This window comes from Eschrichtius robustus, chromosome 7 (genome assembly GCF_028021215.1).
Source record: "Eschrichtius robustus isolate mEscRob2 chromosome 7, mEscRob2.pri, whole genome shotgun sequence".
Lineage (NCBI taxonomy): Eukaryota > Metazoa > Chordata > Mammalia > Artiodactyla > Eschrichtiidae > Eschrichtius > Eschrichtius robustus.
In genome coordinates this window covers 15,071,705-15,095,152 of record NC_090830.1, presented here as the reverse complement: position 1 = coordinate 15,095,152, position 23,448 = coordinate 15,071,705, and the positions used below count along the sequence as shown (strand labels likewise).

At 49.4% G+C, this 23,448-nt stretch overlaps 1 protein-coding gene across 2 annotated transcripts in view; it reads right to left on the bottom strand.

Annotated features, from left to right (window-relative positions):
* The window catches only part of ABCB10 (ATP binding cassette subfamily B member 10), a 32,881-nt gene extending 9,604 nt beyond the window's left edge, over positions 1-23,277 (bottom strand). For both annotated transcript variants that reach the window (XM_068547647.1, XM_068547648.1), the window contains exons 1-8: positions 22,684-23,277; positions 14,787-14,987; positions 13,836-14,038; positions 9,666-9,800; positions 8,762-8,908; positions 7,629-7,764; positions 1,723-1,818; positions 270-479 (exon numbers count right to left, since the gene is read on the bottom strand). In XM_068547647.1, coding sequence (XP_068403748.1) covers positions 270-479; positions 1,723-1,818; positions 7,629-7,764; positions 8,762-8,908; positions 9,666-9,800; positions 13,836-14,038; positions 14,787-14,987; positions 22,684-23,179 — 1,624 coding nt within the window. In that variant the 5' untranslated portion in view covers positions 23,180-23,277. The remainder of the gene's footprint in view (positions 1-269; positions 480-1,722; positions 1,819-7,628; positions 7,765-8,761; positions 8,909-9,665; positions 9,801-13,835; positions 14,039-14,786; positions 14,988-22,683) is intronic.
* Between the last annotated feature and the right edge of the window lie 171 nt (positions 23,278-23,448).

Here is a 23,448-nt window from a genome sequence, read left to right as displayed (position 1 = left end):
CACCACACGGGAGACAAGGAGGTGGGGTTCAGGAAGCCACTCTGGACCTGAGTGGCGAACACAAGGTATACAAAGTGTCCGACGGGCCCTCTGTACGAGCTGCCATAGCCTGAAAAGTGAATCCTCTGTTTGGGATTTCCTTCCTGGGAACAAACCCTCTGCGTTCAGAACTCGTTCACAACTCGCGCACTGCACGGCCCCTGCGTAATCTGATCCTCTCTGGGGGCTCAGGAGAGGCCTCCCGTCCTACAACGTGCTCAGCCACTCACCAGCGCTGGGGTCGTACAGCCTCAGCAGGAGAGAAATCACTGTTGATTTGCCAGAACCACTTGGGCCAACCAGCGCTGTGATGGATCCTGCTGGGATAGAAAGGCTGAAATCCTGGAATATGGGCACCTCTGGGCGAGCTGGATAGGCGAAATGCACGTTCTTGAACTCCAAAGCGCCCTGGAAGCTCTTCTCGTTTAAAATGGCCCCCTCTGCAAGGGAAGATGGAGCGCCAATCACTCAGGGCAAAGCTCAGGCTCACAGCGGAGCCCAGCGCCCGCCTGTCTTGACTGCGGACGCGGCCCAGCGTGGCGAGTCCTGGAATCTGGGCTCTTCCCGGGCAGGTCAGGAGGAGGCCTCCGACCAGCGCTTCCCTGAACCCGCTCTGCACCGGCAGTGCGACCATACGCCCGCCACCTTGCTGGAGTCTCGCAGCCCTGAGAGGCAGAAGTCCCCATCCCAGTCTTACTGACAGGACGCCGAGGTGCAGAGGAGCCAGCCTGCCCGTGCCAGCCGAGCCGGGGACGGAGGTTCCAGCGCGGAGCCGTCCGGGCGAGCCCAGGGGCCTTCTCTCTATATGCTGCCTCTGCGGTTCCCTTGCCTCTAGGGTTTCCCTCACCTTCTCTAAATACATGTTTTGAGAGTATGATGATGAATAGGCGGGCGCTGCACAACAGCCCCAGAGCTAGAGGGGGGCAGAGGTCTGCTCTGTGCTGTGTAGCCTTGCTCCCGACCTGGGAGAAGGGGCTCAATCTCCCCCAGCTGGGCTCAATCTCTCCCAGCCTGTCAGAGTGGAGAACACTGGGCGTTCACTACTGACCTGGGGCCAACCGCCAGTCCCTAGGGATCAGCGAGCAGCTGGCAGTGGTTGCCGCTCACAGCCCCGTCCCCCGAGCCCTCGGCTGGCTGGCCCAGGCCGCACAGCTGCCCCGAGCGCCGGCTTCCCGGGAAGCAGCTGGTGAAGGAGACAGCTCCAGCCAATCAGCGCCAGGATCCTCCGCCCCGCCCCCGTAGCCAGGCAACTCCGAGTCTTTTATACGTGTGATCCCTCTTCCTGTCCTCCGCCCCCCCCCCGCCCCGCCCACACAAACGTCAAAAGCACCAAGGAAGACAAGTCTGGGGCACTGGCCGGGCCCTTCCTATCTGCACCCCTGCGCTGCACTCACTTCTACCCTGCTGTCTGTGGTAGCAAATCGCCTGCAGGGAGGTAAACAGTGGCTGCACGCTTTGTGGTCAGTCCCCACGCCTCCAGGGACGCCCTGGGGCCCCATGACAGCGCCCAGCAGCTGTCCTTCCTCACCGCCCACCCCACTGATGGCCCTGTCCCTGCCACACGCAAGGGACAGCGTCCCGCTCACGTTCGTCCATCCCAGGTGGGGCAGGAAGCTGGTGTCACGGTCCGAAACCACATTTGTTTAATCCCAGCAAACAGGAGCAAACCCATTTCAGACCCACCATTGAAAGGAAGCTCCGGCTCTCTCTCGAGGAGTTCCCAGAGGCGGCCCCCGGCACCCAGTCCCTTCATCAGCTCTGAGTAGAAGGAGCTCAGACCTGAGGACGAGAAGCAAAGGCACACGTCTGTCACTGGAACCAGGAAACGGCCCTCTGCTACTCCCAGCCCTCTGGGAACAGTAACCACACCTGCTTTTAATATAAAATCTGATTTGAAGCAGCTACCTGGGAATCCACCAGAACTCCCTCAGTCTCATACCCTTGTGTTCCTTCAGTTTCTCCTCCTCCAATTTCATTATTTCTAATACGGATTTAATGTTTGGTCAGATCAGGGAATTTATAAATACATACAGTCATACTAATCAACCACTGAATTAAAATCACAATGTTACATAAAAGTCTACCTACTCAAAAACATAGCAATATAAATAAAATATAATGCTTATCCCATACTTATAAGGAATTTAAGGTACCCCAATATTCATTTAAAAGACATATCCACATAATCCAACCCTCCTTGCAGACGGTCAACAAATACAACTTCTACCAGGCTAAAAACTGAAAAGAAATTTGGCAATGTTAAATACTCCAACCTCTTCTTAAAGTCACCTTTGAACTATGATTTAATTAATGACTTAAACTCCAAGTACACTCCATGTCAACTGCCAGAACATATACTTGTAACACTTTCCCTCAGTAAGGATGCTGAAAAAATGCAATTCAAATATCCTGTCTAAGGTATACAGTTATTTATACAAGATACGGTGGATTAAAACCTTCAGGTTAAATTAAGAATGCATTGGTCAGAAACAGAGCCACATACATATAGTCAGTTGATCTTTGACAAATGAGCAAATGCAATTCAATGAAGAAAGGGTAGACTTTTCAACAAATGGTGTTGGAACAACCAGACATCCATGTGCAAAAAATGATTCAGGACACAGACCTTACACCTTTCACAAAAATTAACTCAAAGTGGTCTAAACGTAGAACGCCAAACTATAAAACTCTGAGAAGATAACATAAGAGAAAAACATACACGACCTTGTGTTCAGCAATGACTTCTTAAGTATCATATCAAAAGCACAATCCACGAAAGAAAAAATTAAGGAAGTCAGAGTTCATTAAAATTAAAAACTTCTGCTCTGTGAAAGACACTGTCAAGAGAATGAGAAGACGGGCCACAGTCTGGGAGAAATTATTTGCAAAAGACACATCTGACAAAGGACTGGTATCCAAAATACAGTAGTTCCCCCTTATCCGCAGGGGATACGTTCCACAACCCCCGTGGATGCCTGAAACCGTGGCGCCCCATACATACTACAGGTGACCCTTGAGCAACACAGGGGTTAGGGGCGCCAACCCCCTCGCATGTGAAAATCCATGTATAACTTTGTAGTAGGCCCTCTGTAACTGCATCTATGGATTGTGTAGTACTACAGTACGTATTTACTGAAAAAAAATCTGTATAAGTGGACCCTCACAGTTCAAACCCGTGTTGTTCAAGGGTCAACTGTATTTTTTTCTTACATACACACACTTAAGATAAAGTTTAATTTATAAAGTAAGAGTAACATTAATAATAAAATAGAATTATAACAATATACTGTAACAAGTCATGTGAACGTGGTCTCTCTCAAAATATCTTGTACAAATTAAATGCCTTTTCCATCTTAACTAAGCAGTGTGGTGTAACTTTTGCAGTCTGAGGTGCGACAGCAACACCAGCACGAATTTCTTTTTCCTTCTTCACAATTTCATGACTAGAAGACTCATTCTTACCATAGATCTCAGTAACCTCAGCATATGATTTTTTCTCTTTCTTTATGAAATCAAGAACTTTCACCCTTTCACTTAAAGGAAGCACTTCATGGCTTCTCTTTGGCATATATGAACTGCCAGCATCACCACTCTTGCAATTGGGGGCCATTATTAAGTGAAACAAGGGTCACATCAACACAAGCACTGCAGTACTACACAGTGCCATCTATCACCGAGACGGCTACCAAAAGACTAACGGGTGGGATGTGCTGGACAAAGGGATGGCCCATGTCCCAGGCAGGACAGCATGAGATTTCATCATGCTACTCAGAAGGGTGTGCAATTTAAAATTTATGGCTTATTTCTGGAATTTTCCATTTAATATTTTCAGACTGCAGTTGACCACAAGTAACTGAAACTACAGAAAGTGAAATTGAGGATAAGGGGAGACTACTGTATACAAAGAATTCTTAAAACTCAACAATAAGAAAACAAACAGCCAATTAAAAAATGGACAAACAGACATCTCACCAAAGAAGATACACCCATGGCAAATAAATATATAAAAGGATACTCTGCATCACGTCACCAGGGAAAAAAGCAAATTATGACAACAACAAACCTATCAGAACAGCAAAAATCCAAAATTCTAACAACACCAAATGCTGGTGAGGATATGGAGCAACAGGAACTCTATTCACTGCTGGTGGGGATGCAAAATGGTGCAGCCACTTTGAAAGAATGTTTGGCGATTTCTTACAACACTACACATACTCTTACCATATGCAATCTAGCAATTGTGCTCCTTTGTGCTTACCCAAAGGAGATGAAAACTTATAGCCACACAAAAACCTGCACACAAATGTTTACAGCAGCTTTATTCATAATTGCCAAAACTTGGAAGCAACAAAGATGTCCTTTCAATGGATAAACTGTGGTCCATCCAGCCAACATGAAAAAGAAAAGAGCTATTGAGCCATGAGAAGACATGGAGGGACCTTCAATGCCTACTGCTAAGTGAAGGAAGCTAAGGTGGAAAGGCTCCACACTGCATGATTTCAACAATACGACATCTGGAAAAGGCAAAACTGTGGAGACAGTAAAAAAAAATCAGTGGTTGCCAGGGGTTGGCGGGAAGGAAGGATGAATAGGCAGAGCACAGAAGATTTTTAGGGTAGTGACACTACTCTGTATGATACTACAGTGGTGGATACATGCCATTATACATTTGTCCAGACCCACAGAACGTACAACACTAAGAGTGACCCCCTAAGGTAGACTCTGGACTTAGGTGATAACGTGTCGGTATATGTTCATTAATTGTAACAAATGCACCATCTGGTGGGGGATGCTGATAAATGGGGGAGTCTGTGCACGGGGGGTGGGGGGACCATGGGACTCTCTGTACTTTCTGCTCAACTTTTTGTGAACCTAAAACTGCTCTTTCTTTTTGGCTGCATTGGGTCTTCGTTGCTGCGCACAGGCTTTCTCCAGTTGCGGCGATCAGGGGCTACTCTTGGTTGTGCTGCGCGGGCTTCTCATTGCAGTGGCTTCTCTTGTTGCGGAGCACAGCTCTAGAGCTCAGGCTCAGTAGTTGTGGCTCGCGGGCTCAGTAGTTGTGGCTCGCGGGCTCTAGAGTGCAGGCTCAGGAGTTGTGGCGCACGGGCTTAGTTGCTCCGCGGCATGTGGGATATTCCTGGACCAGGGCTCGAACCCATGTCCCCTGCATTGGCAGGCGGATTCTTAACCACTGTGCCACGAGGAAAGCCCCTAAAACTGCTCTTTTAAGAAGTCTATTAATTGGAAGGAAGGAAAGAAGGAAGGAAGGAAGGAAGGAAGGAAGGAAGGAAGGAAGGAAGGAAGGAAAAGTCAAGGGAAAGAGTCGGAAGTAGTTCACAACATAGTAAAAAGTTTAGACCCTGGAAAACAGAAACAAAGACAAAATGGCCCTGGATAAACAAAATGTGGTCTATCCATACAATCGAATATTATTCAACCACAAAAAGGAATGAAGTACATGCTACAATGTGGGTGAACTCTGAAAACATGCAAAGGGAAAGAAGCCAAACACACAAGGCCACAAACTATATAATTCCATTCACGTGAAATATCCGGAATAAGTAAATACATACAGATAGAAAGCAAACTGGTTGCTAGGGGCTGAGGAGGCGGGTATAGACTGCTTGATGAGTATGGGTCTTTCTTCGAGGTGAGGAAAATATTTTGGAACTAAACAGAGGTAGTGGTTGCACAACACTGTGAATGTACTAAATGCCACTGAGCTGTACATTTAAAAATGATTAAGTTTGTGTTACGTGAATTTCACCTCAATAAAAATGTAAGAAAAAAAGATACTGGGTTCGACAGGAAGATGTAAGAGCCTTCTCTGGTATAAAATAAACAAGCATGTTTTCCTTCAAATAGCACCTCTGACCCTCTCACAACAGAGAATAAATGTAGAATTTATTGTGGGGTTTTTTTTTTCAGTAAAATCTGTTCTAAGCGGGAACCAACATATAAAAATTCTGATTTATTTAATAAATAAAACAGGATTTCTTGATGGCAGATTCATCACAGAATCACTCTAAACAGTGAGCTTCACAAAAACATTTAAAACCCAACTCAACCTGTAACAGGTCCCTACAGTCCTGCCCACACTTCACTCCTCTCTCCACCGCCAGACGGCGGGAACCATCAACCAGAGCCGGGGGGTGGCCTGTGCCTCAGGAGGCCGAGCCCCCCGAAATCTCAAGCACAGACAAAGCCTCAGCAGCACATCTGTGACCAGGGGAGGTAACTGACTCCCAGGGGACGGGAACTGTGTTTCCAACCAATTTCTGTGCAAGACACAGCTATGAACTTGGGACAAAAGGTAGGGCAGCAGAACACCCCAAAACAGAGGTAGCGTCTATCAGGTCAAGTACTGTGGAAAAAAGGAGGTGTCAGCAGAGGGACTAAGAAAGATCAAGAGAAATGTGGCAGAAAACGTAAGATTGGGGGGGGCAGGAGGAAAGCTGACAGCGGTCAAGCGTGGATTGTGCACAAGAAGGCCACAGAGAGGGAAGGCGGCGGCAGACAAGTCTGCTCTGAGGGGGGGACAGAAGGCTGAAAGGAACCCACCCACACGGGAGTGCGAGCCTACAGCCCGACAGGCCCAACCCAAGAGACGGAGAGAAAAGGGCAACACCGTCATTGCTCTGTCCTCCTGAATTGGCCCTCTCGCTTCCCACGTCACTCAGCACCCGAAGTGTCTTGATCAGGTTTGCCTTCAAGACCAGCCAGAGGAACTAAAATGCTATTTTTAAAGGGGTCTCTGGAAATCTCAGTCCAGAAAATATCCTCACTTGCCTGCGGATGTCTAAGGAGAAGCCTATACGTTTAACCAGTAGAAAACCCTGAAACCCTGAAAACAACAAGAGTCTCGGGTTGAGGTGACCCCATGGGATACCTGAGCTCCTTGAAGCAGACTTCAGTGTTTATCTAACCTTTCCATCTCTTTTGAAAGAGAAGAAGGAAAACAAAAAGCAGGAAATCATCTGCTCCCGGTTGGCTGGGGCCTCAGGAAAGCTACGGAAAAGAAAACCTCGCAGACTCCATGGATCTTGCTTCCCTTCACCCAGGAGTAGACAATGAAAGCTCATCTCTGAGAGATTCTTGACAAAAGCAAGCAACTGTGCTTCATGTACTTTATCGTTTATATTTGTGATTGTTCACTAGTTTGAACATGGCTGACTTTGTACAGAAGGAACTTTACTCCCCACCAGTGACTTGCCCATCATGGAAGCCTCACCACCAGAGGCCGGGGGTTCCTGTACATGCCTGTTCACAGCACCCTCCCTCCCCAGCATCCATCCTACTGTGAAAGGTAACAGGCTGCCCTACATGCAGCTGGAAAGAGCTCCAGTGAGACCCGGAGCTCCACCAGCTACGGGGGGCCTGCAAAACCCTGGAAATTCCCGACCCCAGGGAGGATCCCACTTGTATCTTTGCTCTTTCTTCCAAAGTCAAGTTGGAGTAACATTCTAGGAGAGGTTTCTGCAGTTAGTTAATTGATGAGAGGTGGAGTAATGGGAAAGTTAAGTTTTCATTTCAGAAACTATAACCCTATTTTTGATTTGTAATTCCCCAAGCCTATTTAAATTATATACCTCCAATGCTTAATCCAACCCAGAAAGCATACATTAGGAAGGAAGAGAGTTCACCCACTGTCATGTGGGCGCTGCCCATCAGCAGCCCTCCTTTGTACAGCACAGAAAGCACGATCAGGTTCCCCGAGAGCCCGGTCTGTCAAGGGAAGAAAACACAGCAGTCAGGTGGGAACCGAAGTCGCCAAGTGCAAAAAGCATTCACATGGCCTATAATTCCCTTTATGCATTTCACCATCAAGCAAGATTTTTCCGAAACACTAAATAAGTTTTCATCGGAATTTAAAAATACTTTTGAAATATCACAATATTGAAGGAAATAATCTCATTAACACAGAAACCTAGACACTAAGTCACCCGTCAGATTTCTATTTTACTCAGTCTAGTCAATTTGCAAAGGAGAAAAACGATAGTAAGGAGGCCTTCCCTAACTGGAGGAAATCAGTACACTGTACCGTGATGGGCTGGGCAGGCTGCACTGAGAAGCCAGAGCCCTGCATCACACTCACCTGCCCTGACCTGCGTGAGGTGCGTGGTCTCTGTAAGCGCTGCCTCCTTGGGCCTTCCTATCCGTTAAGTCACGGCCGTTACTGAATCACCTCTAACGTTCTTTCCAGTTTGAACATATTATGAATTTGCCATCATGGTGATTTTCTAGTTCGGTGTCCTACCCGAGTTCATTGTGATCAACGTGATCAATTTTCTTACACTTCTTTCTTGAAATACACTGAGGTTATTTTGGTTAATCCTCAGTGGGTCTCAAACTGCCTGCATCAGAATGACCTGGGGCTAAAACACAGATTGCCAGCCCCATCCCAAGAGTTTCCGATTCAGGACATCCAGAGTGGAGCTGAGAATCTGCGTGCCTAACCAGTTCCCAGGCGAAGCTGACATGCCTGGTCTGGACCACACTCTGAGAATCAGTGCCCAATCCCACACTGTCTTGGTCTCACCACCTCTCCTTTAATTACATTTACTTGTTTCCCTCCTCCTTCACAAAAATATTTTAAGGATGGTAATTCTTAGTCTTGAGGGAGAAGAGAAGTATTTTCTACGTATGGCAAGATTCACAGAATAAAAACCCCTCCCAATCATAACGTCTACCCTTTTCACTCTTTCCAAAATGATCTACTTACTGCTCCAAAGAAGCCAGCCCGAGCAAATGCCTCTTTCCTTGCTAACTGCATCACATGGTCCACTTTGCTGGTGTATTTCTCTATTTCAGTCATTTCTTTCCCAAAAGCTCGAACAGTTCTTATATTTCCAATACGTTCCTCAGCTAGCTGGGAGAAATAATACATATATTTCGAGGGAGGCAACGTTAAAATGTGGTTCTCATTTTTAAGATACTATCAATAGAAAGCTGCTCATGATATGCAACCAAGTCAAAAATAGATTACAAAGCAGAGTATATGAACAATCCTGTTTTTGTAAACAAATATATATCTATACATACATACATCATATATATAGGTAGATAAAGAGATAAATGGGAAGGTAGGTAGATAGATAAAGAAATATATTTTACGTAGTGAAAAAGATAGATGAAAAGGATAGACTCCAAAATGTTAATAACATTCATTCTGAGAGCTAGAATTATGCATGTTATTTTTTCTCTTTATATTCTCAAAATTTTAGTTTCATAAATATGCATGGTTTTGTAACATGAAAATATAAGTTATTTTTAATTTTTAAAAAAGACAATACTGGATAGCATTACAAAGCTACCTTTATTAATTAATGAAGGACAGAGTATCATCCAGAAACTATTTTCAGAATATAATTAGCTTTTTCGTCCTATAAGAAATAGTAACAGTAAGAAGTTCACACAATGTACAGTCAAGTGGGCTCAACGCTGAGGTGTGGGTAGTAGGCTAGTCTAGAAGGCAGAGTACTTTGTGTTGCTAGGATCCGGGGGGCTAATGTAAGGAAAAGGAAGTACTTTTTTGAAAAGCTTAAGCACATCCCTTAGGGTCTGCCCACCGATACCCTGGCTCTGAGTTCATTCAAGTGGAGACCACACCAGGGAGGGGCCTTTACCTGAGTGGCTTGTGCCAGGGAGTCCTGAGTGACTTTGGTCAGTTTCCGTAGGTATCGACCATAAAGCACAGCAAGGATGGATATTGGAGGCACCACACTCAAAACGAAAGTGGCCAGATTAGGGGAGACAAAAAACTGTCAAAAACAAAAGCCAAAAGGTATTGGGTTACACAGAGTAGCAAGACATTCTCACTGCCCACTCTAAGTGGGTGTGTGTTGAAATTAACAGGCAGGCTTAAAGGTGCTGTCTCAAAATCGTACATCCGGTTTTGGTAGAACTTTTCAAACATTTTCAATCTTCACAAAGCCCCATGAATATTCAGCCTGCCACACAGGAGTGACGTGACAGAGAGCTGCTGAAGCAAGGGTGGGGCTCTTTTACCCTCCCCTGCTGCACCACTACTGGCACAATGCAGGACCGGTGCTGTGTAAATGAGGCCACGCTGTTCAAGGACAGAGAAGGGGGGCAGGATGCGAGCGCAGGAGGGAGGCCGCCTCCTGCTCCACGCTGGCCAGACCACACCAGGAGTCCTGCATTCAGGTCCAGATCAAGGCCTCTGAACAACCCGAGCAACGGCTCACCGAAATGACTCAGGTGGCAGCACGACCAAAAACCCCCACATCATATGACAAAGTTGAAAGAGGACTTGGTAGGGGGTGTAACAACCAAGTTAGAGCTGTTTCCGCGGCCCAGAGGGCTGGAATCTCAGTCGGATGGATCTGGACTCAACAAAAGGAGGAGTTTCCTAACAACTGGAGTTGCTCGAAGGGGAAGTAACACAGTGGGGTTTTCCCGCAGCCAACCCTGCAATTAGGGTTGCAATTATTTTAAATGGTACTAGCATCTCTTCAACAAATTATTAATTATAAAATTGTATCATCAGTACAAGGCTCTCCTAAAATGCTGAGGAAAAGCTGCAGACTGAAATGTAAAGTAAAGGACGCAGCACGCAGTCATTCACTTATTTACTCATTGGTTGCCTAATGCCTTCATGCAGCGAACACTATTCTAGGCACCTGGGAGATAACCGACCCACGTGGAGCTTCAGCCAAGGGGACAGCAAAGGTGAGAGTCGGAGAGCAAACAGGTGAGAGAGAGAGAGAGAAACCACAGGGTCATGTGGTCTTGGAAGAGCAAGTACACAGAGGCCCTGAGGCAGCAATGAGCTCAGTACCTTGATCTATGGGACGACCCACCCTGAGCAGACAAGCAGACGCTGGGATGGCAGTGGCCACAGGACACATGCAGGGGCAGCGAGGCACCCAGGCAGGTCTCAACACAACACAGGCCAAGCAAGCCCTCTGCACAGGGGGCATCCCTTGGTGCTCCCTAGGCCCTGGGGATGGGCTCAGAACCCTGCCTCCCTGTGCTCCGGTTCCATGCTTAGAAATAACCTTCTGAAGAATATCGCAGGGTGCTGTCATGCAAGGAGCGCTGGAGTATCAGGAACACACATCTTAATGGTGGGAGGTAGACCCCCAAATGTAAATTACCAAACTGGCAGTATGGTACAGACATTATTAGGTTCTTGGGTGCAGGCTTACCATAGTCAGGTCCAGGGAGCCCATGAGAAACAAAGTACACTTCTGTTCCTCCAGAGCTAAAGGCCAGGTCCCAGGGGATGCCCCCTTATGAGGCCCTGTCACGAGCTGAGTGTTTGTGTCCCCCCCAAATTCATATGCCTTAAGCCCCCATGGGGCTGGACTTGGAGATGGAGCCTCTAAGGAAGGAGTTAAGGTAAAATGAGGTTATAAGGGTGGGGCCCTGATCTGATAGGATTCGGGTCCTTAAGAGAGGAGACACCAGCGAGTCAGCTCTCTCCCCACGAGCACGAGGGAAAGGCCTTGTGAGCGGAGCACACAGCGAGAGCACGGCTGCCCACAAGCCAAGAGAAGAGGCCTCGGAACGCACCTACGTCGTCAGCACCTTGACCTGGGGCTCCCAGACTCCAGAACCACGGGAAGTAAACTTCTGCTGTTTGAGCCCCCAGATGTGGTGCTTGGCTATGCAGCTCAAGGTACTAAGGCTCCCTCCCTGTGATGAGCCACCTGCCCTACACTGGGACTCTCTTCAACTGCTGCAAAAAGAGCTTCCCAGCTCTTCCTGAGCCCCAGACTGTTAATATCTGGAAACGGTGCTTTAGTTCAGGAGGGCCCTCCTCCCAGAGTTTTGCCTCTCTCTTGGCTGGGCATACATAAGATTTCAAAGCTGTCTTCCATTCTGTACGTCAGCTCTTACAGGCTCAACATATCCTTCTGCTCTGGACTGAATGCTCTGTGGGACACAGGACAGAAACCCGAGCTTTTCCACCTGTGAGAAAAGACCAGTCACCATCCTCATGCTAGGGGTCTAGAACTGCACTAAGATGACAGCCCCTCACAGCTACTGAGCACCTGAAATGTGGCCAGTGTGCTGGGGAACTAAATCTTACATTTTATTTAGTTTTAATTAAAATTTAGGGCTTCCCTGGTGGCGCAGTGGTCGAGAATCTGCCTGCCAATGCAGGGGACACGGGTTCAAGCCCTGGTCTGGGAAGATCCCACATGCCGCGGAGCCAACTGGGCCCGTGAGCCACAATTACTGAGCCTGAGTGTCTGGAGCCTGTGCTCCGCAACAAGAGAGGCCGCAAGAGTAAAAGGCCAGCGCACCGCGATGAAGAGCGGCCCCCGCTTGCCACAACTGGAGAAAGCCCTCGCACAGAAACGAAGACCCAACACAGCCATAAATAAATAAATAAAAATTAAAAAGAAAAAAATTTAAAATTAAAAACTGATACTCCATTTCTATTCAGTTATCGGTGAAGTTTTAAGTATGTCTGGGAACTTGGGTATGTTAATATACTTTTTCAACCACAAATTTTATGAAATCTAAATACAGATCAGGTATTCCCAATGAAAACTGAGCATCCAGATTTAGATGTTCCGTAAGCATAAAATACACACTATATTTTGGAGGCTTCCCTGGTGGCGCAGTGGTTAAGAATCCGCCTGCCAATGCAGAGGACAAGGGTCTGAGCCCTGGTCCGGGAAGATCCCACATGCCACGGAGCAACTAAGCCCATGCGCCACAACTCCTGAGCCTGCGCTCTAGAGCCCACGAGCCACAACTGCTGAGCCCGCGAGCCACAACTACCGAAGCCCGTGCGCCTAGAGCCCATGCTCCGCAACAAGACAAGCCACCGCCATAAGAAGCCCATGCACTGCAACGAAGAGTAGCCCCCGCTCGCTGCAACTACCTGCGCTAAGCAACGAAGACCCAAAAATAAAATAAATAAATAAATAATTTATAAAAAAACCACACACTATATTTTGAAATCTTAATATGAAAAAATAATATGAAATATCTAACAATTTTTATATTAAACACATGTTGAACTGATCATTTTGTTTATATTAAGTAAAATTATTAAGATTAATCTCATCTCACCTTTCTTTTTGCTTTTTATTTATTTTTTATTTGTTTATTTTTTTTTTGGCCACGCCACGCAGCTTGTGAGATCTTAGTTCCAGTTCCCCGACCAGGGATTGAACCCAGGCCCACAGCAGTGAAAGTGCCCAGTCTTAACCACTGGACCGCCAAGTAATTCCCTCTTTCTGTTTTTTAAAACGTGGCTACTAGAAAATGTACATTGGCACACGTGGCCTGCACTACATTCCTACTGGCCAGCCGCGCAGGTCTGAAGAGACCCCTGGTGTGAAGAAGGGAGCTGGGCTCAGCCCCCAGCTACGGAAGGGACACGGGCCTGTGGGGAGCGGGCTCCCCTAAAGGAGTGCTGAGCTGCCTGCGTGTAGGAGGGGACCTGCTCCTGACAGGAGGAGGAGAGGAAACGAGGCCTCGGTCCCATCCAGACAGCAGTGGCAGCTTCCTGCCTTTGGGGACGGAACTGACACCCCTCCTCTGACCCACGCTCAGCACCCGAGGGCCCTCCCACCCCCGTCACACGTTCTCAGAAAGCCCAGGCAACAAGGTAATTTTTCTAAATGCAACGGTCCGTTCTCCAGACAGGAATTCATTGCAGAGAAGTGACGGCGCAGGTGCCACCCAGGAAGCGGCTGCTCCAGGTCCCCGCGGCCTCTGCTACAGCGATGATCACCGGAGCGCACCTCACGCCTGAGAGGGCGCGGGCCGAGCCCCGGCCGCAGGGCGCCCCGGCAGCCGGGCCGACATACCATCATGGCAACGCCAATGGAAGCCTGGGCTCCGGCCCTGAGCCCGTCCGAGAGGTTCTCGGTCACCGAGCGCCCCAGCAGGGCCGCGTCCGAGGACAGGCGGTTGATCAGCTCTCCGGTGCGCGTCTTGTCAAAGAAAGCGACCTCCTGCCTCAGAACCGAGGAAAAGAGCGAAGCTCGCAACCTATTCACGATGCGCTGACCTGCAAGGCAAAGAGCACTGGCGTCGGCTTGGGCTCAGCCGCTGACACGCAGCCGCGCGGCCCGAGGTCGGCGCCTCTTCTGAGCCGCAGCCCCGGAGGCGCCGTTGGGCCGGCGCGGGGGCGGTGGGAGCCGGGCGCACTGACCGGCACGCGCTGGGACCAGCACCGATCTCCTCTCGGTGCCCACGATACAGCGGTAAACGGAACGTGACCAAGAGACTTCTGTAAAGTATAGCTTACAGAGAAGTTTTACGACGTTAACTTCTCAAAAGCTAATTTTGCTTCTCCTTCGCAATCTTTTCCTGGATTGAACGTCAAACGGCAACAACTGCTGAATTATCTACAGAGTATTTCATCGGCTAAATGGCCAGCAACCGACTCGGAGTCGGGTGTCCCGGGCTCTAGCGTCACTGTGGTGTCACCGCCTACTAACAAGCAGGCCTCACAGTGACACCGACCGCTATCGCCCGGCTCCGCCTGCAGGGGCGGCACAGCGCGGGGCACGTCCCGGCTTCTGCGGCCGCCTCACTCAAACCTCCGGGAAGGCACACAGGCGACTGCGCTCCAATTCACGGGAGAGGAGGGCTGAGCACAGAGCAAGTGATGTACAACAATCCCCAGCCCAGTGTTGGCCCTGTCCCCCACGGGGTGGAGGAAGAGAGGACAACATGGGGACCGGAGCACAGGGAACCCACGAGATCCGCCCCCCACCCCCACCCCACGTGGCCCAGGAGGAGGGTCGTGGCACCTGACGTCTGCATGAGGTAGACGCGGACGGCGTTGGCCGCGGCGCCGCACAGGAACACGCCGCCGAGCGCCAGGCAGAGGCTGGTCAGGCTGGAGCTGTAGTCCGCAGAAGGGTTTGTGTAAATGACGTCGATTATCTTCCCCAGGAAGAAGGGGGCGGACATGGTGATGACACTCGACACCGTCAGAAACCCAACTGCAGCTGGAAAACACAAGCAACTCTCCGGTTCATCGGTGCTTCGGCCAAGGCGCAGGGGTGCTGAGTTCATCACGCTTCTTTCCCGAATAAACTTTTCAGAGCATGTGATGCTCTCAGATGCTGGGAGTCTCCTCCCTTTAGCTCCTGGACCCCTGACTAAAGGGAAGAACCGAGTAGGTTCTGGGGCCAGATCAGGCAGGACGACTGTAAGGGCACTGATCGTCCCCAAGTATCCAGACAAGACGGCTTTTGCTTTACCCTGGTCTGTTGCTCTCTTCTTCCCCAGGAGTGACTGACAGCTAACCACAAAAATCCGTTCCAGCCTCCCTCCCGAGATGATATTTTTCCTACATTCGTGCTATACATTGTTATTCCCTGGCATCTAACTGTATCTTAGCTTGAAGATCAAACTATGCAGGTAAAGCTCTTGATTATGTCTAATATTTCAAAACACTTGAACCTTTGGAAAGCAGTTACGGGCAGCCATTACACACGTGATACATTCCTTCTTAATATTATTGCTCTGGGAAATAAAGTACCAGAATATGAGCATGATATAAAAATATGTAAGAACACAACTGTTCATGCTCCTTAAAAAAAAAAAAGACAGAGGGCACAGTATCTTTTCAGAAAAGAAAATATCGAGAAAATCCAATTAGGAACAACATGTATCAGATAACGACATTCCTAATAAGAGGAATGCGAATTTACGCTACAAAGATGTATCAGTTTTCATCTAATGATTGGCAAAGATCAAAGAGTTTGACAGCACCATGTTGGTGAAGCTGTGGGAAAAGAAGCATTTACACTGTTAGTGGGTGTGCAAACTGGTACAGTTGCAACGGCAGAGTGATGTGATCTTATCAGTCAAAACGTAAATGCACATTCCCTTTCATCCACCAATTCTATCTCTAAGAGTCTAACTTACAGATACACTCCCACATGTGTATGCAAAAAATGTACACTCAAGGGTGTTCATTATGACATTGCTTATACCAGCAAAAGATTCAAAATATCCTAAACATTCATTAATGGAAAAAAGTTAAATCAATTATGGAGCATTTATTTAATAAATATTATGCAGTCGTTAAAAAGAACGAGGTGAGTCTATAGGAAGCGACATGAAGCCATCCACCAAGATACGCTGTTAGTGAAAAAGCCCAGGACACAGATGTTAACATCTGTGGGACTTTTTTGCTTGTTGGTTTTCAAGTTCATGAATGCACAGAATATCTCCAGGAGAGTAACGAGAAACAAGTAACAGAGATTCCTTCTGAAGAGTGGCATCGAGTGACTGGGGCAGGGCACGTGCCACTGTGCACCTTCTGAGTTTGGTCCCACTTGGGGCCCAGCTAGCGCCATCACGGGAGAATCAATGGCGAGAACCCCAAGTGGACACAATGTGGGTTGAGCCCTGGGGAATGGGTGCTCCCAACACCCTGCAAACAGCTTCTCTATCTGTGTCTTGCCTAATGCCCACACTTCAGTGAAAGGCTTTACTTTCACGAAACGTTAATAAAAAGAGTAGAGGACGAACTCAGTGTGAACCTGTTGTTCAGTTGGCAAACAGAGCTCTAGGAGGAATGTGAGCCTGACTTAAGTCGGGAACATTGCACACACTCTCTCCCCTCCTGGGGGTCTTCTAATGGCCTCCCCTCAAGGAGGCCTGCTCTGCAACCTTAGCTGTTAATACAGACCCAAACACAGCAGCCTCGCCCTTCATTCTCCTCCCAGCACTTCCCAACGCTTCACTTTTCTACTGTCTCTCTCCAGTAGGATAAAAGATTTCTGTCTGTTTTGTTCACTGTTATACCCCCACTGCCTACAGGGACAGGTATATAGTAAGAGCTCAATAAATATTTGTTGGATGAATGAACAAATAAACTGAACTTTGGCAAAGGAGGCATGAAAGCGTATCAGAGTTCGACAACAGCCTAAAGAGAATCGTTAAGATCTGGTGGCTCAGGAAGTCTGTGTGGCAATGACTCCTTTACCGGAGCCAGAAAGCCCATGTGACTGGCTGAAAACCCCTTTATCACAACCGAACTGCATAATGTGAACCTGGCCAAGGGCCATTTCCTTCTGTTTTAAGACTTGGGGTCTTGTTTCAAAACGCGGTGTTCCTGATGACAGTGCTCAGAGGGACTGAAAGCCCGAAGGGTGTAGGAGGCAAGTATAGCTCGGGTTCTGCAGGGCACGGTCACGGCAAACGGGCTGCTCCAGAAAGCAGTGGCCTGGGGAGCCGGGGATTAACCTGAAAGGCCTATTTCATCTGTCATCAGCAGCCAGCTTCTCTGGTTTGTTTCTTCCCTTCGGCAAATACTTCCGTAAGTGTAATGTATGCAGAGTGCCATCAAGGTCCATCTCTCCCTCCCGCCTCTAGTTTTCAAACTCAAAGTTACAACTCCAAAATAAGAACCTGTATATCATGAACACACACTAGTTCTTACACAGTAATGATAATGATTACAAAGAGAAAGGAATTTGGCTGAATCAAAATTCGTTCCAGTATCTCCCCTCTCTTTCCTTTTAATTAAAAAAACAAAAACAAAGAACTATTGACAGCTTGTCTTATTGCCATTTGCCTCTTTCTTCTACAAGTTGAATGTATACAGAAGTTAATTTTTTTTTCAGCATTGGGTTAGCTGGATTCCTGTTAAGGTTTTACTACATAGCACCATCTCGGACATTCATGCATCATGCAGATTTGCGCCACAACTATCATCTCTGATTCCTCCCCAAACCTGACAAGCCAAGTACACCATAATCCTTCCAGAAACTCTTCTCCACCTTTTCTCCATGGTTAAGCATCTTGCTTGCTCCTATCCTTGGCTTGACGGGACCCAAGCAACTGTTACCTGTCTCTTGACAGGTATCTTCAAGTATCTTTCCGTTACCCTCATTCTACTGCATCACAGCATTCAAAGAATGAGAGAAATCTCCTCCAAAAGAAAGGGGATGGAAAACCTGAAACGGAGGCTGTTGGAGAAGGGCTGTGGCCGGTAGACAGCTCCTGGATGGACAGGCCTGGGGGGCGGAGGAGGCTCTAAAGCACGTCTATCGCCACTGGATACGGGACACTGTGCTGGGCAGGTGCAGCTAGCTACCCCCATGTCACTCAAGGACTAAGGCACCAACCACCCACCACTCTCTGAAGCATTTGATATGCACTCTCTCCAGCAATGCTTTTATCACCCTCATTTTTTTTCCAGAGAGGAAACTCAAGCACAGAGAAGTGAGGGAGCTTGCCCAAGGCCACCCAGTTCATACACTGCAGAACCACATTCTGAGACAAAGCTTGTCTTCTTCATCTTCCCACATTCCAAGCCGAGAACACAGCACGGGCCTCGCATGGGGGTGAGGGCAGCCAGGGAGCAGAAAGGCTGCAGGACAAAGCTGGAACAGGGACTCTGGGGCAGAGAAGTACTGAGAAGTAAAGTGGAGGCATACTAGGATCCGGGTTCTAAAGTAGAACAGGGACTCTGCAGCAAGGCAGGCCTAAAAGGGCCTCGGGCTGGGGAGTGAGACAGTCACATCTGCATTTTACACGATCTACTCTGGCAGCAGAGTGAAAAGAAAGGACCTGAGGCTCCCCTGATCCAGGCGAGAGGGGAACTGGGGTGAAACGGGGAGGGGCAGAGGGGATACGGACCGTGACAAGGACTGCAGATATTTTTAAGAACTAGATTCTACAGGACCTGAGAAGTTCAGATTTGGGATGCATGTTGGGAAGGTCAGTTCTGAAGTTGGGACTGACAGGGTCAGTGCCCTAGCTCTGCCATCTAGCTGTTTGACCTTGAGTGGGTCACTCAAACTCTCTGTGCCTCAGTTTCTTCATCTGTCAAATAGCAATAAAAAGAACCCCTCCCTCACAGAAATGTTGTGAGGAGAAATTACACACACACACACACACACACACACACACACACACACACGTAAAGCCTCTGGCCCAGTGCCCAGTATCTAGTAAACAGTAAGTATCCGCTATTATCTATATTACAGCCGTCACCGCAAGGCGTCAGGAATGACCCGTGTCCCTGCCAGCAGCTCCACTCTCTGACGGGAGGGACAGAGGAGGAAAGGAGTTTTCTGTGTCTACAGGGAACAAAGGAGTAGAGGCCCGGTGCAGGTTCGAGGCTGAGGTGAAGGAGCCTGGCATCTAGCTAAGCTGGACAGGGCAGGAGGTGAAGGGGGCTGACAGCCAGCAGGAAGCGGAGGGTGAGGAAGCCTCGCAGGCTCGTGGAGTGACCTGGAGAACAAAGGTCTGGGCAAGGCCAGATCATCGGGGCTGCCCGTGACCCGGTGCTCCTGTCCAGCAGACACGCGACGGGCGCCGCCCACAGAACTTAAAATCTTCCAGCTGCCACATTTAAAAGAAACAGGTAAAATTAAGTTTAATACCATATTTTATTTGATCCAATAGATCCAAAATATTAATCAACATGCGATGAACATTAAAAAGTAAAGAAAGTTCACATTTTTTTTCCCATACTAAGTCCTTTCAAAATCTGGTGTGTGTTTCCGTCTTGAATCAACTCCGACTAGCAGTTTCGCAGCACAGATACAGCACGCTCATGCTTTCTCTGCCACGTGGTACTTGCGTAGGGCTTTCTGGAGCGGTCTCCACTGCGGAGGCTCAGCCTCACTGTCCCACCAGTGCTGTCCCTGTCAGACCCTCTGTCCCGGCTTGGGCTGCAGGAAACAGGCTGCGCCCCTCTCCTTGCTTACCACACCCACTGGTTTCACCACTCTGTTCATTTTGGTCACGCCACGGTCTATCTCCATAAAATGTAACTACAAATGCAGCAAAAGCTCCTGGCGGGCGTCTGGTTCTGAGAACTGTCCTCTTCTCAAACCACACAAGCCCTTATCAGTGTTTAAGTGAACACCCTGGGGGTGGAGGGCTGGACGTGCACCTGCCACACCTGACCAGGGACCTGCCTGCAAAGCATGAGCAAGACAAGCTCCTCTGCACCGGGCCCGCCGCACAGAGACCCTCCATCGGCGTCTCACGGCCCCCTAAGACCCATGGCTCCCTCCTAACTCCCAACTCCACGCACGGCGCACCCCGCCTCTAACTCACTGGGAGCCCCAGCAGCCGCTTCTATCTGCCAGGCCCGGCAGGACGGCTCTGACCAGTTACCTCTTATCCCATCAGCCCACAGGGGCTCCTCAGTGAGCTCCTCCATCTTTTAAGACTCCTGTGACCAAGGTGATAAGATGAAGAATTATCAGTGAAAAAAGACTGCAGAGCAACCTTTTAGGCCACAGCTGTTGGAAGATATCTGCAAATTCCTACACAAAGTGAGACACAGGGAGGAGGGGCCGCGGAGATCATCGAGGACTGTGGTTCCTTTAGGAGAGAAATGGAAATGACTGCTCTCAACAGATACCTACAAGCATGTCAAATGGCAGACCCTGTTTTTAAAGTTTCTGCCACAAATCACTTAAGATCAAAGTTTTCTGGTCACACAGTTCAGGCAGCATGCTCACCAGACTACTGAACACAGATGAAAACACTGTTATTCAAACGTACAGCTGAATTTTTGGAAAAGGATTTTTGTATTCCTTTTTCTAAAAATTAACAAATTAACATTGGAATTCCTTCTGTTCAACTCAGCTTTTTTTGGCCTCTTGATTTAAAAGTACACACACACACACACACACACACCCTTGCTCTTTATTTCCAGTTGCAATGAGATGTGCCGGCTTCTGAGGCCGCTCTTACAACGACAAGTTACAAATTAATGGTGACCCCCTTCAACGTTCTCTCAATCTTTCAAATGCCAACATCCAGAGGGGCTGCAATATATTATATATAATAACTTCTGAGGAAACCGTACGTCCCAATAAGGAGCTTTCATCATATTAAATACAATAGCTATTTATTACCTGTTTAAAAGGTGGGAAAAAATTAACGTACCAACCCCAGACTTATTTCTTCAAATTATACATTCACAGTGATTCAATGCAGCAGATCTAAATACCTCCCCTTCTTAAAATAAAAGGAGATACAGCTCTTCTCCTGTTTAAGGCTGTCTTCTCAGCATGCTAGCAGGCAGGACACGTGGGACCGGGCAGGAGGGTACAGGGATGGTGATCACGGGAGAGGCAGGGCTGGGCCACCCACTGTGGCCAGCATGTGTGGGTGCCACGGGGCCCGACCCCTAAAGACCTTCTTGACATCTAAAATTTCAGAAACAAAACAAAACTGGATTTCCTTACGCTTACTTTTAGTTACATACGGGAATGACGGACACACCCCTCAGGGCTCAGGGTTTCTAAACTCAGGCCTCCCTCTGGGTCTGGTCGGACTATCACTTATTCCTTTTTTGAAGGCCCCCTGAGCCCTGCTCCGTACCACACACACAGGCTAAGGACTAGACACAGAAAGGTGAGGCAGACACAGCCCCTTTCCCAAGCAGCTCACAATCCAGTGAGAGCTCCTAGCCTCAACATTTTCTTTTAAAAGAGGAAAAAGGAAAAAAACTTTATTTCCATCAAAATACACGCACAACCGACTGAGCGATGAGATAGTTCTCTTTATACCTCGGTAATACCAAGAACCCCCCTAAACTGTAACAGTCAGTGAGAGGTATAAATGTTCCCACTCTACTGCCCTCCTCCACGGCACCAACCTGCCCTGAATCACAAATAGCTCTCTAGGACTATCCTTCCTAAAGCAATGGATTTGTAACCAAAAAAGGTGGGATTCTCACCTCTTTCAAGCCTAAGAACCTCACAAGCCCTCTTTGCAAGCCCGCATCACATGTGCAGTTTTATCTCCAGTCACAGGATCTTGTCATCAATGTTTCTCCCCCACTAAGCCGCAAGCCCCAGCAGGAACGGGCACCATGTTTCTTCCGCTCATCAGTGGAACCCAAGGGCCTAGCACACAACGAGACTCAATATTTATTAAAGAAACGAAGACTTGGAGAAATCTCAAAACCTCTGAGATCTTACAAGGCCCTTGCATTTAAACATTTATCCATTTATGGCTAAAATGACAAGCTATACAAAAATCTGTTTATCTGGATTTTGTTTCTAAAAATATTCATTTTGATTTCTTCTTAAAAATTACTCAATTATGATTTAGTTGGGTTATGATTTACAGTTTCTCAACATTTCTGGAGTTTACAGATCACTGATCATGGCCAGTGTTGACTCTTCTGAAAAGAACTTAGTAACTTCCTGCCTACCACCCAGGAGACACAGGGGACAAACCTGAAAAGTTTACACTGTTTTGCTTCACAGAGTAAAAGTATTGTTGGCTGCTTAATAAACTTGCCTGAAGCACGCGCATATGAGAACATAGGTTTATCTGGGGCTAGGATTAATTTTACAAAGATAGGGGGAGAAAACCCAGGTCATTCTGAGAACGCCGGCAAAGTAAAAACGGAACAGACCCGAAGACTGCAACACTGAGATGCCGCCCCACTTGTATAATATGTATCAAGATAAGAAAACAAACATTAGCTCTGGGAGCAGATTCCCGGCGGGCCTGCCGGCTCCACACCGCTACAGCAGGCGCGCTCGGTCCGCACTCCAGGTGGGGACGCCCAGGTACAGGCACCCCGTCCTCCTCACCGTTTCCAGTGGCCCCGGGTCCCCCTGACGCCCCCGCAGTGCCCCTCTCGGCGGCCCCTGACCTCGCGTGTGTAAGGTCGCGGTGACCGAGGGGAGGGGACGGGGGCCCTACCTGCCAGCCTCCGGCGCTCGGGCTGCGCCAGCCTTAGGAGCTTCTGGGCCTCCGAGCGCCCGGCAGCCATGGGCCGCTGCAGCGGGTCGTGTCCGGGGGTCGCCGCGGCCGCAGGCAAGGCCGGCTCGCGCAGCCAAGTCTCGCCCCCGCCCCGCGCGACCGCCGCTGGGCCGCCGGGGAGCGCGGCGCGCGGGAGCCGGGGGACGCCGGACCCGGCGAGCGCCCCGCACCTGGAGGGTCCGGAGGGCCGCGCCCACAGCGCCAGGAGCCGCGCCAGGCCCGCGCCGCCCGCGGGGCTGCCGGGACCCCCGCCCGGGCAGCGGCCCGCCCGGCACCGCGGGCCTCGCGCGGCTTCGCCACCCTCGAGGAGCGCCGGCCCCGCGTCCCCAAGCCGCGCCGGCGCCAGGCGCGTCGGCGGCGGCCAGGTCCCGGGGGCGCGGGCGGCTGGGCCCCGCCTCAGGAGCAGCCGCAGCGGCCAGGCCTGGGGGCCGCGCATGGCGCCGCGTCCGAAACTTGCGCCTCGGTCCGCAGCCTCTCCTGTGCTCGCCGCCGCCGCTCGCCGGCTTGGACCACCGCCCCGGCGACCGCCCCATCCCGGCCCGCGCGGCCCCGCCCCGGGGCGGCGAGTCCGTCCCCGACCACCCTCGGGCGCCCCAGCCCGCAGCGCCCCCCACCGGGCGGCCCAGCGACGGGCGCGCCGCCGGAGCCGCGGTGGCTGAGGCGGAAGAAAGCGCCGCGCGCCGCTGCGCCTGCGCACTGCCGCGC